General features: G+C 39.3%; 2 protein-coding genes and 1 long non-coding RNA gene across 3 annotated transcripts in view; 1 reads left to right on the top strand and 2 right to left on the bottom strand.

Annotated features, from left to right (window-relative positions):
* LOC144665824 (uncharacterized) overlaps nt 1-19670 on the bottom strand; it is a 259439-nt gene that overhangs the window by 169123 nt on the left and 70646 nt on the right. The gene's annotated exons all lie outside the window — the stretch shown is intronic.
* Nucleotides 4-3875, bottom strand: LOC144665719 (bifunctional peptidase and arginyl-hydroxylase JMJD5-like). The gene is made up of 4 exons (XM_078527011.1): nt 3115-3875; nt 1802-1993; nt 1226-1358; nt 4-887 (listed from the first exon to the last, which is right to left on the bottom strand). The coding sequence occupies exons 1-4, from the start codon at nt 3601-3603 to the stop codon at nt 370-372; spliced, it is 1332 nt and encodes a 443-aa protein (XP_078383137.1). The 5' UTR covers nt 3604-3875; the 3' UTR covers nt 4-369.
* LOC144665687 (peroxisomal acyl-coenzyme A oxidase 1-like) lies at nt 3843-18439 on the top strand. The gene is made up of 16 exons (XM_078526975.1): nt 3843-4112; nt 5630-5789; nt 6710-6770; nt 7714-7807; nt 7960-8067; nt 8982-9101; nt 9790-9911; nt 10384-10553; nt 11719-11881; nt 12311-12501; nt 12696-12857; nt 15008-15113; nt 15449-15598; nt 15683-15753; nt 16453-16588; nt 17199-18439. The coding sequence occupies exons 1-16, from the start codon at nt 3983-3985 to the stop codon at nt 17259-17261; spliced, it is 2007 nt and encodes a 668-aa protein (XP_078383101.1). The 5' UTR covers nt 3843-3982; the 3' UTR covers nt 17262-18439.

Raw genomic sequence — 19670 nt, 5'->3', positions numbered from 1 at the left:
TTGGCATGTAGCTATCTAAGGCCAATTTACATGGTACGGTTTTGTTGCATGCGACATGCTTACAACAGGCCAACGACACAAATTATGTTGTGTAAATCAAACCTACAACTCCCTTGCAGCTGTCGTTGGCGTGCCGTAAGCTTATCCATGTGACAAAATCGTATCATGAAAATAGGCCTTTACCCCTGGCACATACTGTAACACATGTTACAGCTTCCCAGGATTCTGACAAGATTACTCAGGTTTTAGTCAGCTTTAATGTTATATCAGACACTGAAATGCAAATGCCATTTCTCTTCTATCTGCTTTTATAAATTAAGTTAATTAAATAGGTACAACAATGATGGATCGATTGATTGTTAGAGTTCTTCATGTGCTTGTAGTGTGGCATCCAAGCGGCTTTTCTTCCTCATTAGCTGCAGGACCATGTGGAGGATCAATTAAGCGTGCAATTGCTTTTAAATTTTCTTGTGAAATGTTTAATATGTCATGTTTTGTCGCAAATCCTTTGCCTTCAGTATCGAAATATTCATCAAAAATTCTCCTGGGATCTTCACTCAAGTTGTCCTTGTCGTGTTCAGAGTTTTTGTCTTCATGTTGTGGCCAGAAATCGGCAAATGCATCTTTTGTCAAAACGTCTTCATTCCTTTCTTGCATGGTTGCTAGAATGCTGTAACGAAGCACCTCCACATTCATGTAGCCCATCTCAATAATCTTGTCGCCCTTGTTGTATGTCCAATGTACTGTCAGATCACTGAGGGGTGTGTATTCAAACACTTCTCTGTCGCAGCCCTTGGGTTCAAAGGGAGCACCCACAAGGGGCCCAGATGTGAACAAGATTGTAGCTGATATGGTCCTGTTATATGATCTGACTTGATGTATGTATTCTGTGGAGAAAACGAAAATTTAAAGGAGAGATGTTGCAAGATCTTGAAAAGGACATTGTACTACTGTAGCATTTCAAGATATATTGTCCTGTGAACATACGGTAAACTATCAAAATTAGACCTGCAATAATTACCAGTAGCTAGCATCATACAGTAAATCATCATCCTCATTACTATTCTGCTTGAGTCATCAAACCAGTAACTCAAAAATTATAACTGCTCAAGTAGAATGCTGTAAAAAAAATATCTTAGCTGATATCTTGTTTATCCAGACTACATCAGTTGTCGTATATCTCAGCTAGTCTGACTGACCAGGATTATTTGACTGTACACATTACCTGCTGGAATATAAATACAGTCCCCAGGCATGAGTGTGGCATAAGTCCATGGTACATTTGCCACGTTAGGGTACTCCAGCAGGTTTATCTTGTTTGGGTCAATTTCTGAGAATCCTGATCCTGAATATTCATTCTGCTATTAAAAATAACACAATGGCTGTAAAAATGAAATATGATGGTCACATCTACGACGTAACTAAAGTTTAACTATAGTTAGTCTCAAGTTATGTGACGTCATACCTCATAAAAAAAAAGATATATAAAAAAAAATCAGCAAAAACTATACATGTAGTTAGTGCTTTCAGCTTTATCTTTGCGGTCACACCAATGCAGTTAACTATAGTTCTGATAAGATTTTGAATAATTTCAAAGACCCCACCACACACCAAGAATTTTACAATGACTTGGTTGTTTTTTTATAAATTAGTTCATGACAGCCCTTGTTGTTGATCTGTGTCTAGTTGTTCCTCTATTTTTTCTATTTTGGCACGGCATCTTGGCGTTGAAGAAAATATAATGAAGTAAGGATGCTAGAAGCCGAAGAATTCAAGATTTATTTTTGCTAACTTTGCTAACCTTGTCAAGAAAGTACAAGTCTTTGTAATACTTTCTCTCCATCATGATGAAGTCCTTTCGTCCAGCCACCAAACAATGCAGATTATGATCTGCATCATAATGAATGACAGAGCGAGTACCTCCTGAGCTCATCCAGAAGTTAGTTTCATGAACATAATCAAGAAAGGTGCCACACAACAAACATGTTGGAACCTGAATGCCAAATAAGAGACAGTTATTATTATGTCACAGCTGATTTACTGGGGGAGGTAGTCTGAATTGTCAGCCATCTTCTCATCCTAGCCCCCCAGGGAGGGGCCCACATAGGGGAGGGTGCTATGAAGTCTCTACCCAGACCATTTCTTACAATGTAGCCGGCTCTAGGAGTATCAGTAGGTCGTAAAGTATGATCGTCCGGGTGATAGTAGTTCTGTCAAATGAAAAGTTGTTGTCAGTTGATGATGTTATAAGACTTATAACACCCAGGGGGGTACTCCGGGATCCAAATGACGGGGATGTGCGAAGGATTTTTTTGGGGTCGAAATTTTCGATTCCGGGATTTTTTTGGGTAGGAGAATTTGGCAGGTATTTTATTGGGTGACTTGATTTAAATAGGGGATTTTTTTGGGTATTAAAATCAAACTAAAGTGCCTTGGAGCGGCCTTGGCAATTAAGGGGTAATTTGACTAGGGATTTTTTTGGGCGTTTTTTTTGGTCCAGAGATTTTTTTGGGTAATATCGGGAGACTTAGGGATTTTTTTGGGTCCTGAGTTTTGCCTCCATTCGATCATCCCCGTCACTTTGATCCCAGAGTACCCCCCCTGGGTTATAACATCATCGACTGACAACAACTTTTCACTTGACTCTGAAGATGACTTCCGCTCAGGTTGTCGAAACGTCAGTCACCAACAACATTTCTACTCAGAACTACTATCACCCGGACGATCATACTTTACGACCTATCTTGGTTATGTAATAACAATGTATTTTATCACTTATTTTATTACATGCCTGGCAAAAAGTCACTTGTCCAGTAAAAAGTATTTCTGCCTTTGTGTTGATGCTTCCAGAACATCAAAGCCTTTCTTTCCACGACAACAAAACCTTTCTTGTTGAGAACGTTTACACTACATGTATTTATCGTAACGACAGAGTAAGCAAAAAGCTACTTCCGGTCGAAGTATTTAAACGTATCAGCTATCATTACGCGCAGTACTTCATTTCACGATTTCGCAAACGAGAACTCAAATTTTACTATACAATAACAGAAATTAATAGAACTAGTGTTATGTTAATCAAACATTTTTGATGAGCCGGACCTAAGCCTTGGTTACCTGAATGTCTCGTCTCATAGGATCGGGCAAAACAGTAACAATATAAATATCCTCTTCCTTGTAGCGAGAAAGGAATTCCACAATCGTCATCCTGCGAGCCGAGTGCGTGCGATTTTCTTCTTTTAACTCGATCAGAACATCCAGATCTCCATAGTTTTCTCTTAAATAATCGTCGGACCAAGTTGAAAGAGCGGGTGATTCGCCAATTCCTTGACGGAACACAAGCGGGATACCCTTGCTGACATGTTCTTCCCAAAACAGATCTGCTCGAAGAACTTCAAAGTACTCTTTAACGGGCCCGTCTGGTGAACGTTGGTAACCCAAAGGTTGAAGATGTCCTGTTGGCAAGTTTTTATCTTCAGGGATGCTAATTGGTGGAGGAAAGGGAATGTTATTCGCGTTTGAGCATCCCAGCAAATGAGTTAACATGGTTAGAAGAATTGTCAACAGAAACTGTCCAACAAAACAGTTCTCTATGGTCGCCAACATTATGGTCAATATGTCTGCTCGAAAACTTAACCAACTTCTTCTCTCTCTTCTTCTAGTTCTCCCAACAACTCCTAAACACCTGCATGAATCCAACACCTCGCATTAACTCTGTATTTAAGCCTTTTCATAGTCTAATGAAGCTGAGAAATATAAAATACAATGACAATATAAATGCAACGGAACGCCGGAACTTGCCCCCAGACTCTTCTCGGTCTCGTCACGCAATCTTGTGATTTATCGATCACGCGATCGTGCTGGTCGCCATCTTGGAAATGACCGAGGTGGAAAATTGAAGCGAGGAAACTCTTGGTTTGTTTCCTGTAGACCTGACGGTCACTCCAAGCCTAACTTTAGCTTAGAAATTGTTGTTGATAGCAGAATGAAGTCGTCTAGTACCAAAGTAAATCCTGATCTTGCAAAAGAGCGAGGGAAAGCTTCATTTAACACAGCGGAGCTGACTTACTTGCTTCACGGAGGACGACAGAAGACGGAGAGGAAAAGATTCCTGGGTAATCTAAGGTTATTTGCTGTAGAGTTTTGACTTCTTCAGGAACAGACTCTTAATTCTTGCCCGAATATCTCCAGGAATAAAAGAAGACTAGCCTCTATACATTAATTAACATAGCTCGCAGCTGGGTACTCGACATCCTTTGACCTTGATCATTTTTTTAAGAATTTCCTTTGTAGGTTAATTTCTTTGTCGTATTGATAAGAACATGTGTACGGCCGTGCGTTTACTTGCGATGACTTGCGTTCACTTCAGTCGGAACAAATTTGCACGCAAGTTGGTACAAGTTTTTTCACCGTTTGGCGACCTAAAAAACGTTCCAAAAATGAATGCCGGTCACCTCGCCACCAAGCAATCTCGCCACCAACCAACTCGCCACCAAGCGAAGTCGCCTCGGCTCATGGATTAAAGAACGAGGAATACACCAGTTTTGGTGGCGAGATTGCTTGGTGGCGAGGTGACCAGATACCCCAAAAATTTGCCGCACCCCCCTTTGGAGGGACAGATTCCGACACCCTAGTTTTTTGCTGTCGGAACCTTTAAAGTTTGCATCCGAGGGGTTCAAAATTTTGTCGGCTCCTTTGAAAAAATATTCCGACAGGCCCTGTGAAAGAGGTTACCCTCCATAGGGGGATGCGGAAAATTTTTGGAACGTCCCAATGCATGTAGTCAATGCAAGGGCCGTTTACATTTTATATTTAGGTTTCGGCATGGGATCTGAATATAGCTCTTAACGGCGTTCCTGAATTCGCTCAAGTTTCCTTCCCTTTTGTTTCCTTTCCTTCCCTGCAAGTTTCAAAGTTGGTGGTTGGTGGTCCCAGGGGGGGCACTCCGGGATCTAAGTGAAGGGGATGTGCGAAGGATTTTTTTGGGGTCGAAATTTTCGATTCCGGGATTTTTTTGGGTAGGAGAATTTGGCAGGTATTTTTTTGGTATTTTTTTAAATAGGGGATTTTTTTGGGTATTAAAATCAAACTAAAGTGCCTTGGCGCGGCCTTGGCAATTAAGGGGTAATTTGACTAGGGATTTTTTTGGGCGTTTTTTTGGTCCAGGGATTTTTTTGGGTAATGTCGGGAGACCTAGGGATTTTTTTGGGTCCTGAGTTTTGCCTCCATTCGATCATCCCCGTCACTTTGATCCCGGAGTACCCCCCCTGGGTTGGTGGTGTGTCGTGAATTCTTAAACAACAGATCTAGTCAGATTTATAAATTACGTTTCTCTTGGGGCTATTTTTGCCCTTATAACATGTCACACATAAATTCTTTGCCACATCTACACAACGTTTTTAAAATTGTTGCTCTTCAACTACTGCATTGCAGCATGCAGTGGCTGCCGCATTAAAATGGCTTTATCTGTGACTTCAGTGCACCTTGGAGTAGCATTGCAATTGCAAGTCTGTATTGGTCACCCACTGTTCTTGAATATTTAAAAACAATACCTGATGAGAAGCCAGTAATCAATAACTGTTGCTTGGATTAAATTGTCATTTCTAATCTTTCTTCGTTATTTCTTTTGAAGAGTCATTATTACTGAAGGATCCTGTGTTTAGTAAAGAAGATGCATATGTACTGGACCGCAAACATGCTTATGAAAGGTATTTACAGAAAGGATTGCGAATGGTTGAGCTGACAAAGGAATATCAAATTACTGATCCACAGGAGCTGGGCATGTTAGAGAAGTAAGAATGCAGAGATTTTTGACATTAATTTTTTGATGTAGTTATGTCGAATAAATAATAATAATATCAAATTAAATGTGGTCCACAGTGGGCCTTATTATAGAAAAAATTAATTGTGGCAGGCATGATCTTTTGTAGCTTAAAGTATTAAATGTGGAAGAGTGAATAACTTGTAATTTTGAGCATTTCAATCGAGCCAGTAACAATGCTATCACAACAGCCCTTTCCCTTTAAATTCACTATAATATCCCTAACCACCCATTTCCCCCTGCCCCTCACCTCTCACAAACCAACCCATGTACATGTATGTTACCCCATACCCATATCTAGCCCCCTTCCCCAGGGAGGAGGGGACTCGCATATGAAAGGGGGGTGCTCGTTGGCTCATCCCCTCATCCCTTATTCCTCACCCCCTCATCTATTACCCTTACCCCTCAGTCCCTCGCTCCCTATCCTTTACCCCTGACCCCTCTCTCTTTCTTTTCATTCCCCATCCCTGACTTCTAACCCCACATTGTTTACTTCTCACCCTTCTATTTCCCTTACCCCTCAGCCCCTCATCCTTTACCCCTATCCCTTACAGTACTTGTCAACCCCCATCCCTTACTTCTCACCCCATATTCCTTACCCCTTGTCACCTTACTCCTCACCTCTTTTAATTCCTCACCCCTCACCTGTTATTACTTGCCACTCACCTTTTAGTGTTCACTTATATGACATTATTATACAGCACAAAAACAGTTTTGGAAATACTGTTTACTATCAATTTTGTTTTCGTTTGTTTCTTGTTTGAACACCGGCTGAACATTTGGTAAGGGTATGTAGTACTTCTAGTCTATTGTGACTCACGTTGGACAGTTTGAGTTCATGTGTAATTGTTGTGTGAGTCTTTTTTAGAGATTTATTTATTTTTTCTTCAGGTTTACAGGTGCTATATTTCCATTTCACCTTAGCAGAGTTATGTTTATACCTACTTTAAAGGTACTGTGTATGCCTTGAATTTAATTTGAATGTGAATACATTTTACGTACTTGAAAAACTTGAAGCAGATAATTATTATTGATTCAAAGAAGTCAGTGTAATTATTTGTAATTTTGATAAATGTAACCACAGGTAGCCCAAGCTCCTAAAGGAGCCGTCAACATATAGACCACATACGACATTGCGTAATAACGTTATTATAAGGGTTTGTATGGGAATTTACCGATCGTGAAAAATAATTCAAAATAGAGGAAAAATATCCAATAAAATCGACTTACCTATCCTCTTCTATGCATATGTTGTGTATATATGAGGAAACCATCGAACCTAAAACCCACTGAAATGGCTTCAAATCGCCCCCAAACGGCATAGAAACACAACATATGCATAGAAGAGGATAGGTAAGTCGATTTTATTGGATATTTTTCCTCTATTTTGAATTATTTTTCACGATCGGTAAATTCCCATACAAACCCTTATAATAACGTTATTACGCAATGTCGTATGTGGTCTATATGTTGACGGCTCCTTTAGGAGCTTGGGCTACCTGTGATGTAACCTCATTTTCCAGGAAATCATTTAGAAATGAAAAAATAATGACATGGTCTTTGGAAGAATGTCTATTTAGGCAGTTTAACCCTGATAGCTCTGACCTTTAAGGGAAAAGGGAAAAAGGTTTGAGTAAAGTTAGGATAAAGTAGTAAGAAAATGACCTTAAGGGGAATTATGGTAAAAGTTTCATTGAGGGTTCCAGTTATCAGGATTCAACTGTATTTTCCCGCTTTTGAATATTCTAGAAATACATCCATGTCAGTAATAGATTTCTCAAGGCAATTTAGAATCTGTTTGACAATATTTAAATTTAATTGTGTTCAACAATTAAATTAAAGCTCAATTTACATTTAATTACTAGTTAAATAACTGTTATACAATGTATTTTTAGGGTCAGGGAACTGAAGAACAAAAAGCCAAGTGGCTTCCTCTTGCTGAGTCTTATCAGATCATTGGAACTTATGCACAGACTGAACTAGGTCATGGTGAGTATGCTGTACACAGAGCAGTGATGCAGCCTCCATATAATTTTATATACAGTCATGTAAATTGATGTTCTTAAGATGGTATAACCGTGAAATTAACTACCATACAAAATATTTTACAGTTATGCCATTAATCAATTTTACATTTTAAGGTACTTATGTGCGTGGCCTGGAGACTACCGCAACATATGACAAGAGGACTCAAGAGTTTGTTATTCACTCGCCGTCACTGTCAGCATGCAAATGGTGGCCAGGCAACAGTATGTCAATCAAATTAAATAAGAATATTACCAGCACCATAATTCCTTAGCAACAGTAATGTGGCAATAAATGCTGCAATGTTCTTAACTAATCTTGAGAACTACAGGAGTTCACACAAGCAAAAGTCTGAGAGAATGAGAAATGCTGTAGAACACAAGCGTGATATTCGAGTGTTTCATTGCCTTTCATAAAAGGTAATTAGTGTTTCTATATCCTGACAGAAATGCTGATGAGATTTTTTGTCTTTTTTTTTTAGAAAATACTATGATTAAAGGAAGGGAAAAAAAATGATTACTCTGTCTGGTTATCAAAAGAAGTTCATTTTTTTTTTGCTCACATGATCAATATGTCAAAAGCTTAAAGTACTGCGCAGACTCGGGGTTTGTTTACGTTTTTGTTTTGAATTCGTTGAAACGTTACACTTCGGTGACAGCATACATGAAGTTTTTTAGTCCGCCATTACAGTTCGCTTCGTTCAAGAACTTCCGATGAGCTGAAACGTCGGTTTGAAATAGCGTCAAGGTTCTTCTACTTATTATTATTTGTTCTGCAAGGATATCTGGCGTTTATGATGAAGAAACAGGTAAGTTTGTCACATAATTTTTAGTTTTGCTTTGTTTGTGAGGCTCACATAAACATTGCAGCCGAGATTGCGCAGTACGGACTGTAATTCATCTTTAACTTGTTGTACAGAGTATGTTATACCTGTATCAAATAGTAAATTATTGCAACTACATGTATTTTAATTAAAATTTAAGTTATTTAAAATAATGACATTCAATAAAAATTAATATCAATTATGTTTTTTGGATGAAAGGAATGTCTGTAAAAAATAATTAAAGTAAAACAAATTTTGAAATTCTTTATATGAAAGTTTTACATTTCACTAGTGACAACATTATTTTACTTTCAGTGGGCAAGTCTTCAAATTTTGCTATTGTGCCTGCAAGGTTAATAGTAGATAGGAAGGATCATGGAATACAGATGTTTATAGTTCAGCTACGAGATCTGCAGACACATCAACCTTTACCTGGTAGGATGAAATTAACTATGAATTTACAATGTATATTGACCCCCTCCCACCTCTTGCTCTTCCTTCACGTGCGTGGGCCTAGTCCAGTGCCTAGAGGGAAATGCAATAAGACCAAACACTGGAGTAATAGACAATATAGACCTCTCTGCACAGTCCATTTGAACTATTAAAGACGGATTCCACTCAAAATTTCGAGCAACAAGTGCAAGAATTATTTACCAAAACTCTACTCATAGCACAGTAACATTTTGTATACTGTTTGAAACATCTCACTGTAATTCATTTCTCTAGTTGACCTGGCTATTAAATTCTAAAGCATTCTTGAGAAATTAATTTTAATGTCAAACCTCGTAAGAAAAGCTTAAAACGCGTGTTGTTTTGTTTTGAACTGACATGAAACGGCCATTTTAACTAAAATACGAACAATTTCAAATTCTTTTTTTCTCTCGCAAGCTTGAGACCTAAAATTTCGATAGGTTATTCTTAACTGTAGTAAAATTATGCTCATGCTATAAGGACTTTTTGTAACTTAATTTTTTGTCTTTATTGCTAGAATATTCAGCAGAAACCATTTTAAAGATTTCACACAATAATAATTTGTTTTATTGTCAAGTATCATAACATACCATTGGACAGAAATCTGTATTTGTAACTAGCCGTTGTTTCCATGATTTATTCAATTTCTTAGGTGTAACGGTAGGAGATATTGGAGCCAAATTTTCACCCATGCTGAATGGAACTGATAATGGATATCTAATGTTTGATCGTGTACGAATTCCTCTTAACCAAATGCTGATGGGACTAGCAAAGGTAAAACAACAATCCTGCAAATAACAGCATGTCATCCACAAATGCTTGGAATTGACCAGGGTCATTATGGTCATTAATGACATGTACATGTGAAACACAAGCTAAATTAACTAAATATTCCTCAAGGCAATTTTTAAAAATTAATGTTGACTGATAATGTCATTGGAACCAATTTTTGATTTAAACATTTCTGCCTGGTTCTGCTGTCGTGGTGATCACTGTACACCAAAATAACACAGCCACCTTATCCTTTACTCATTGCTAACTCTGTTGTAAACTTGTTCATCATGCAAACTCTATTCATTTGTAATTTGCCATATTCAACTGTATGAAGCATACCCTTATGTACACTGTAGGTTATATCATCTTTTAAAACCGAAGGAATTACAGAGGGTTAAAGCTCATAATAGATAGAAAACCACTAACTAGATGAACTAAGGTTTTCACTCCGACTCATGTACATGTACAACAGCTTTCCCCTGATGGCACCTTCACAAAGTCAGCAAACTCCAAACTTTTATATGGCACCATGAGTTTTGTTCGTGCAGCAATTGTTCAAGATTCCTACTGGCTGTTATCCAGAGCCATGACTATTGCTATTCGCTACAGTGCAGTACGGCGGCAAAGTCAGCTCAAACCGGGGTAAGTTAAAGATGACTGTAAACTGATCATTAATACATGTACATGTATATTTGTTGCACTTATATTTGATGCAATTATGCTACTTTGAGTGGTCTTGGTTTCTTAACTTTAAATTTAAAAAGTTCAACTGCTTAACACCACCTCTCAACCATAACATTCTAAACCCATCATGCAGCACAAGATGGGTTTGGAATGTACTCCAGTGATCTAACCATTAGACGACCGCACTTCCGCATTTGTATCAATCACCATTAATAATGAAAGTTTTATGGCACAAGCAGTAAAACGCAGTTAATGGAGCGTGACTTGCAAATCCCTAATCCATTTATTAGGTACTGCATTTAATTAAGTTACATACCGTAAAATTCCGGTTATAAGGCCCCCCGCTTATAAGCCCCCCGGTTATAGGCCCATCAACTTGGAAACAAAAAAATACATCCAGTTATAAGCCCCCCCGGATATAAGCCCCCCTCTACCGGATGACAGTACTGAACAGGGCTAAATGTTGCTTTTTTGTGCGTTTTTAACTTAAAAACGTATTTCGATCAACACTCCCGAGGCTCGTTTCGAAACGTTTTTTTCCTTCCGCTTATAAGCCCTCCCGAGTATAAGCCCCTCCGCTTATAAGCCCACCCAAAAACCCTTACGAAGTTGTATAAGCCCAGGGCTTATAACCGGAATTCTACGGTATTTGGCGGCGATAACATGATGTCTTTGTTTTCCCGCTTAGTTTAGTTGAGAACCTTGAATTAGCTTATTGTTTCACCTATTGCACAAGACTGTCTAGTCTTGTCACAGCATGATCTGCAAGATGGCAGTTTTCAATTGGTTGCAACCATAGCCATGTCTAGATATAAATGCAGTATGATTTAATAAAAGCAGTATTAGTCAATTTGACCTGCCAATACTCTTGTCCGTTTCCAGTGCGGTAGTGCTGGAGATAAGTGAGGCTTTAAAAGGTCACGCATTTCAAAGTCGCTTCTCATGCCAATCGCAGGGATGTGTCCCCCCACATTACGCCAAACATGTGTGCGTCTTTTCTCTAATTGTTCCATTTTATGAGCTGCAATAATATTCGTTTTTAATGTCATACCAAACCAAGCTGACAGGGTACACAACAATCACGGAACAGGGACATTAAAAAGGTGTTTTTGTTTAATGACAGTGAACCTGAGGCTCAGATTATCGCCTATAAAACTCAACAGTACAAACTGTTACCTGGTTTAGCCATGGCCTACGCTATAAAGTTTACTTTTGACCATGTATGGAGATTGTTTCAAGAAATGCAAAAGAAAATTGCTGCTGGAGACTTTTCTATGTTACCAGAGGTAAGCGTGTTTTTTTTTTATGAGTTCCATCTTGACAGGAGAAAAGGAAGGTGGTAGAGGGGTAAACAAAATTGGATGGTAGGGTGAATGGTGTGAAAAGAGAAGATGGAGGAGATCAAGAAGACATTGAGGGATATGGAGATGGTAGGAGATGAAATCTACTAGGATGGGAAGGTGGAGAAGGTACATTGTAGAATTTAGTACAAAAAGTAATAATTAAAGGTTAATACAGTATTCTTTAGCATGTGGATTACAGCCAAAGTTATTGTAAGTTGTTGTTGTTTTTGTTTCTAAAGAAAAGAATATTGTTATGTTTTCAAATATCCCAAGAAATGCAAACAGTTATGAATAGTTATTATTGGGCATCCTGGACAGATAACCACCACCCTCAATGCAAGTGAATACAAATGCTTCTAATTGTGTCTGTAGGTACATGCCATCACCAGTGGTCTTAAAGCATTCTGCTCGTCAACATCCATGCATTATGCGGAGACATGTCGACTGGCATGTGGTGGACATGGTTTCTTGCTGTGCAGTAGTCTGCCTGAGATGTATACAGTAGCAAATGCTTCCTGTACTTATGAGGGAGATAATGACGTTCTTTACTTACAAGTAGCTAGGTAAGCTGAGTGAAATTGATAGAGCTCTTTAGCTTCGTTTATTTGTTGTTCCATTGTAGTTCGCCCTTAAAAACACCTGGGTGGTAATAAAATTATGAGTGCTATAATGTCTCTGGTGGTGTACTGAGTTCTCGCTCCTGTCTAATTGCTTAACTGAATATGTGAGTGCGTAATGGTCAATTTTTTGTCATTAGGTATCTTATGAAATGTGCTTCACAAGTGCAAGAGGGCAAGGCGCCTCCCTTTTCACTTTCATTTTTGTCACGACGCAAACCAGAATCGTGCCCTGTAACAAGAGGTGAAGAATTCTTGGATCCTCAAGTTCAAAGGAAAATTTACCAGGATAGAACGTTGAGGTGAGTTGAGTATGAATGGTCAACAAATGAGTCAGAGACAAAACTAAGGAGTTTACAATAATATCCATTCCTGATAATAACTTGAAACTGGAGCACCTGTAAATATATTAGTCCAACATTTGGATTGGTCAAAAACCTATCGTGCTTTTTGAGCTACAGTCAAATTGCGGCTGTTTTTTAATTGTATTTTTCGTTTATTCTTAACCAATCACTCCAAGTTAGAGATATTCTAGCATTATTTAGAAATAGAGGAAGGCAACTATGAAGACCTTTGGGCCAAAAGGTCAAAGTGTACAAAACCTTCCGAACCAAAAAAAAAAGATTTTGTTTACCAAAGTTAAGATTTTGCACTAAAAATAGGTCCCACACTTTGAGACTTTTGCACAAAAGGCATCTACCAAGGCACTTGCACCAAAAACGTCCAAGACGTCTTCTACCAAGGTATTTGCTCCAAGCAGTCGTCTTCCAAGACATTTGCACCAAAAGGTCCACAACTTCATCTACCAAGACATTTGCACCAAAACACCACATCCAAAAAAACAAAAAAGGTCCCAGACCCAAAAACCTCCAGGGGTTCCCCAAAAAGGTCCTGGCTTCTTCTAGCAAGGCATTTGCACCAAAAAGGTCCGAGGCTTCTTCTAGCAAGGCATCTGCACCAAAAAGGTCCTATGCTTCTTCTAGCAAGGCATTTGCACCAAAAAGGTCAAGTCGTCATCTTCCAAGACATTTGTACCAAAAAGGTCCAAAGCTTTATCTACCAAGGCGTTAGCACCAAAAAGGTCCAATAATTCATCTACCAAGACATTTGCATTAACAAGGTCCACGATTTCATCTACCAAAGCATTTGCACCAAAAAGGGTGAAGCTATCATCTACCAAGGCATTTGCACCAAAAAGGGCCGAGACTTCTACCAAGGAATGTACACCAACAAGGTCCAAGGCTTCATCTACCTATACATTTGCATAAAAAAGGTCCACGACTTCACCTACTAAGGCATTGGACTAAGAAGATCTGAGACTTCATTTCCTGCTACATTTGTACCAAAAAATAAAGAGTTTCTTCCGAGACTTCGTCTCTGTAGATATTCAACATTATTTGTTAACAAATTGTTATTAAGCCCATATATGGTCAGGAAAATGTTGTCCGTCATACGTACATAATAATAATAATAATAATCATTTGTATAGCGCCCCTTCCATACGTTCAGGGCGCTGACAGGATGAAATGAACTCTATCGAGGAAATGAGACCTCTCAGCTCGTCAGTGAGCGCTCGGGCAACGGCTCATCGCTGAGGCCCGCGGCGGGGGCGGGGTGTCCGGTCCTGGGGGCTCCCACTGTGGTGGCGTGTGCGGTCACTGCGGAAGCGCTCCTCGCCGTGTGACTGTCTATTCTCTCGTGGTCTTCTGCGCGCCCTCGGTGGTGTCTTGTCCCTCTGTCTCTCTCCCTCTCATCTCTCGTTGGTCGCGTCTCGCGGCAGTTAGCTGGGGTCTCAGCATGTGAGGCTGAGCTCTTACTGGGGACGGTCAGCAGATGGCCCCAGCACTGATCCTTGGGGAACGCCACATTGCAGTCCGCACGTGTCTCCTTTACACTACTTTTACGCTGGTGGACTGCCTCAGTGCTTCCCGTTCGCGGGAGAGTCTGGAGGTCGGTGGTCTCGGTCAGGCTGCTGAAAGGTCGAGGAGCGAGATGACATACACTGGTTCGCAGACATCGTTATGACTTTTACGGCGCCGTTTCGTGCTGTGGCTTTTGTGGCAGACTGTAAGCTCTCTCCAGGCTATTTTCCTTTAAGTAGTTGGTGAGCTGATAGCACCGCTTTCTCTATCATCATCATAACAGATGTCCTTCGGTATACGTAGGATGCCAAGACTCGTCCAATGTCTTGCAAAGCGCTGTATAGGCACAGGATATACCAGGAAAATTGAATCAGTCTTAAGTTCATTATCGTGCTCAATTTTGCCGACCTCTGATTGTAGCCATTTCTGCCAACGACCTCGTTGGCTGAGTATCAGGCGATATTCAACGTGATTCTGAGAAACTGAGGCTCGAGCTTCATTGCAGTTGTTTCCAACTGATTTCCAACTGAATAATTTTTTTTTTAATATTTTACTTGAAATCACTTATTTATCTACTTCTCAATCTCCAGCGAGGTGATGATTGTGGCGGAAAGATTACAAAGCAGAATATTATCTGGAATGGATTCTGCTGATGCTTGGAATGAAGTGTCCGTAGACTTAGTACGCTGTGCTAAGGTAAACTGCACAAAAATTTTTAAGTTAGTAAACGAAACTGATTGTGTAGAACAGCTGCAAGAGCTGAAGTGTCATACCCGGTAAAAAAAATTGATTTCCAGAACTGTCTAGGTCATTTAGTTGAAATGAAAAAGGCGCGCAGTGAAAGGTATTTTCAATTCCCTTGAAAGCTTTATACGGTGACCTTCTTTTCCTATTCAATAACTTTGATTAAAGAAATTAACAAGAAGCTTTTAAATTATATACGCTAGGATGTGGCTGGGTAGAACGTTACAACATTTCTCGACTAATAAAGGATTAACCCTCAAATTGATTACCATTATTATTTGTTTTAGGGCTACAGTAACTGTGTAATGGTATTATATCTATTGGAATCAATGGAGAAGCTATCTGGTGTGAGCACGAATTTGCGCAGGGTACTCAAATCTCTGGCAGATTTATTTGTCCTGTATGGTATTGCTGAGAATTCAGGCAGTTTTCTTGAGGTAAGAAAAATCTCCATTCACGATTTTGGGGCGATTCGTAAATGTAAAGTATTCAATGTTTTCCCCTTAATTTTCTCCTCGTAGGCTGGAGTTCTGGATTGCAGCCAGATTCAAACCATACGACAACAAGTGTACGCCTTGATGGAAAAACTTAGGTTTGTTTAATATATCGAACACTTATGCACATTATTACAGATTCGCTACTCTTGTTTATATTAATTTACTGCGTAGCCTCAGAAACCTTAGAAAAAAGGTCTTAGAAAAAAGGTCTGCGTTTTAATGCTTCGTTGTGCCCCCTTTTTGGGCAAGCATTGTTGCTGTAATATATGATATACAGGTTCTCCGAGGGGCTTTTCAACCGACAATTTCGCTTCAAAACCGTACGTAATCATTAGCATCCCCCAAACTTGAGACAAGACAATGTAGCTTGTTGTTGTTGTTGTCACTGATTGTTGTTATTATCGTTTACTGAGTTGCCCAAGGAAAAGTAAAATCCTTAAAGGCCAGGGAAACGTTGGGGAATTTATTGTGGGTCAGGAAGAATTGACACTGAAAAAAGAAACTGGGGAAATTGAAATTGTAAGACCGCTCGGCCTCATTTAAAACCATTGAAAGCTGGAATGTGATCTCAGTGATGTTTTTTTAGGGGGAAGCAGAGGTTAGATGTCGGTTCTATAGCTAACATATTTTGTATTTATTTGGCCAGGGAAATTTTAAAAACATGTCAAGAAAAAGTCATGGAATTTTGAAAATAGTACAACTATCTTTTGTAACCATATATAGAAAGTATTCCGTAAAGATCTGATGCAATCAAAATAGGTTGTGTTGATGTTTCTCTTGTTTTAAACGTACAGGCCTGAAGCAGTGTCTCTGGTAGACGCCTTTGATTATTCAGACTATGTGCTCAATTCAGCGCTGGGACGCCACGATGGCAACGTATATGAAGACCTTTTTAGATGGGCCCAGAGATCAGTCTTAAATAAAGAACAGGTAGTGTTGACTAATATGCCGTAACCTGTATGGGGGAGTATTATCATGGAATGGTGTAACTTGTATATCTTGATAGCAGTACTAGCTGAGTCTAAAATAATTTAATAGCGCAAATAAGATTATTGTGGAGAAGTTTGTGTATTGAAAATTCAGACTCTTTAACAATTTGATGTTAAATGCAAGGCGAGTTGAAAGGTTCAACAGCTACTGAATATACCGTAGCGAAATGCAGTACGGTATTTAGGTTGATATTTCGGTGCAAACCTCGTTGTTGTTGTTGTTGTTGTTGTTTTGTTGGGTTGGGCTCCTCTTCGCTCCCGAACCCCAATTCCCCCCCCCTCCCCCCCTTCACTGTTTTACTTTGTGGCTCCTGTTTTCTGTGCCGCTCTCCTCGTCTCTCCTCCATTCTGTTATTATTCACTTTGACGTTTGTTTACTTTTCGTTTTCTCTTTGGCTGCCTATCTCGTTTAAAAAACGTTCTTTGACTCCTTTCGTTGGCTTTTTCGGTACATACTCAAATGCTGCTAGATGGTCAACAGTGTTCCTGCTATTGCATGCACGATTTGTTTTTCGTGTGGTGTTAATAATGATCAATTGCCTTCATTTCAGGTGCAGCCAGGCTACTACAAGTACCTGCGGCCATTAATGAACAGCAATAAATCCAAGCTGTAGCTGGACAACTTTAGAAATATTGAAATATATTGTCATTGAAAATGAGTGATGATTTTACGTTATTAGGAACAAATTTGAAGCGTGCATATAAGTGTTTCGGTACAAGTGTTGATATACCCCGGGTACCAGAGGCTTTTCTTGCACGGTTTCCGGTCCCAGTCAAGTCTCTATTTGCCGTTCGTTTCGTCGGCCTAAAGCCGACCGCACTCGGCATCCGACCGATACCGAAGTATTCCGCCGCTTGCGAGTAAAACCTCTGGTACCCAGGATAGTGTTGATACATAAAACGTCGAGAGTCGATACCAATTTTAAAATCCCTTCAGTCCAGTTAATCCTTCCTGATTACATGTACCATGTTTCTTGTCATGTTTTTTCAAATAATACCATTTGATGATCTTCTATTTTGTTGTCACTTCTCTGCTTATAGCACAGAGAAATAAAGCAAAATGTTTATTATAGTACTGTGAACATAACGTATAACGTAGCACTAGCAAGTGAGTAGGGGTTACTATTAATTAAGCCCCCGATCGCGCAGCCATTGCCAAGCGACATGTGTGACGTCATGCGCACGTGACCTCGCACTATTTATGATTGGAGTATAGGCTTGGGAAGCTCGTCTTCCCTTGATTCATTTCTAGTACATTAAAAAAATTTCCAAAGGTATCAAGATTATTATTGTTAGGTAAGAATAACTATTGGAATATTTGTCTTTGACCTCTCTGTTAGAACGTGGATGGAAGTTTAATTCAAGTCACACTTCGGGTCAATATCTTCCAGCATTTAAAAATGCTTGTGAAACATGTTGCGTTCGTTTGGCCAAAACATGTCGCAACATGACCCCGCGATGTTGGAAGATTTTGGATCAGAATGTTGGGACAGTTCGAGCAAGACTTCTGTCGTCTAAATTTCTACTGACGTCTTGTCATTTATTACAAGATGTTCATTTGCCACGATGAAACACTCGTTCAATAACAATTCTATACACCCATACGTCATTTCTTACATTGATGTTTTGTAGAACACTCAATTTGTAAATTTATCATTTTGACAATTAAAAATATGTTATAATACAAGAACACCTTCAATCACAATTTTAGAATTAATCATTTGTAATTTAACTTGCTCTTTTATTCAACCCCACGAGATGGAAGTATTAAATGTTTCTGGTGTTCAATATAGTTTGTCTATATTTCTTGTGTCTTCTAACGTATTTGGTTATTATTAGCTGACAACAAGCCATGATATTTTCTTACGAAAATAAGCCTAATAATACAGTAAATCCCCTTTTTAGGCTAATATGGAAAAACAATTCAGGCTCTTATATGTGGGTTTTACAATAGCTGGAAATGCGATCGACACGAAAATAGACTTTGTAGCTATGCGACTGCGGTAATAATTTCCGTTAATTTTTATTTTTTGAGGTATTTACTTCCGAGTATGTTTGAACATAGTTAATAGAGGGAAATGGTTAAGAAGCCTGGCAAAGTTCTTTGTTGTATGTTTTGTCGCTATTTTGCGGGGTTGACCCTGCACAAAACCTGACAAAATACAATAGGTGGTTACGTGTGTTCATGCAACTAACCAATAGAATCCTAGCGATTACGTAATTCATGCATAGTGTATGAGCGCAAAACAAAAGATGTGCAGGGTCGTGGACCTTCCAACATAAATCTTGGCCTCTTTGTTTGCTCCTTTGATGTTTGCCGGGCTTCTTAACCATTTCCCTCTATTAACTATGGTTTGAAGAAGTGTTCAGTCTTGTTACAATGAAAACTTTCGACCGGCGTATTTTTTGAAGTATCTCCATAGGACACCCCAAAAGGACGTCTTGTAGTGAAACCCGTTTTGCTTTCTGGGCAGGGCATAGGCAGTAATTAATTTGAAAATTGCGTTAAGTAGCCCAGCTGGTGGTACAGATTATAATAAATTGGCAAATCCATTTGGCCAAACTATAGATCGCATACTATTTTTTCGAGGACCGGAAGCTCTGATGAGAACGAGTCAAGGAAATATATATTTTTAAGAGTAGCATTAGTCAAGAAATTTAAATAACGGGGTTTTCATTTATTAGTTCATGGGGGAAGGTTGGCAAAACCACTTGGCGTGGCTTCCAAATATTACCCCCCCCCCCCCCCCCACCATGGGTAGGCAAAAATGTTACAAGCTCCTTAATTATATTGGCAAGGTTTGACCACACACCAGAATGGTAAGCCTGTAGTCATAGGAACTAAGACGTTTCTTACTTTGAATCTTTCTTTGCGAAATCCCCACTTCAAAGCCATCGTTTTTAATTTGGGCTCCTAAATATAAAAATCCTCTCAAAATGCTCACTCACAATACCTCGACATTTCGCAAAAGTCCTCTCAATCTTTGCAGCGTCGGACGAGTATCTTGAGCACACATACAAAT

The sequence above is a fragment of the Oculina patagonica genome, chromosome 9 (genome assembly GCF_052425735.1).
Source record: "Oculina patagonica isolate OP01 chromosome 9, crgOcupat, whole genome shotgun sequence".
In the NCBI taxonomy this organism is placed as follows: Eukaryota; Metazoa; Cnidaria; class Anthozoa; order Scleractinia; family Oculinidae; genus Oculina; species Oculina patagonica.
This window is presented reverse-complemented; position numbering and strand designations above follow the sequence as displayed.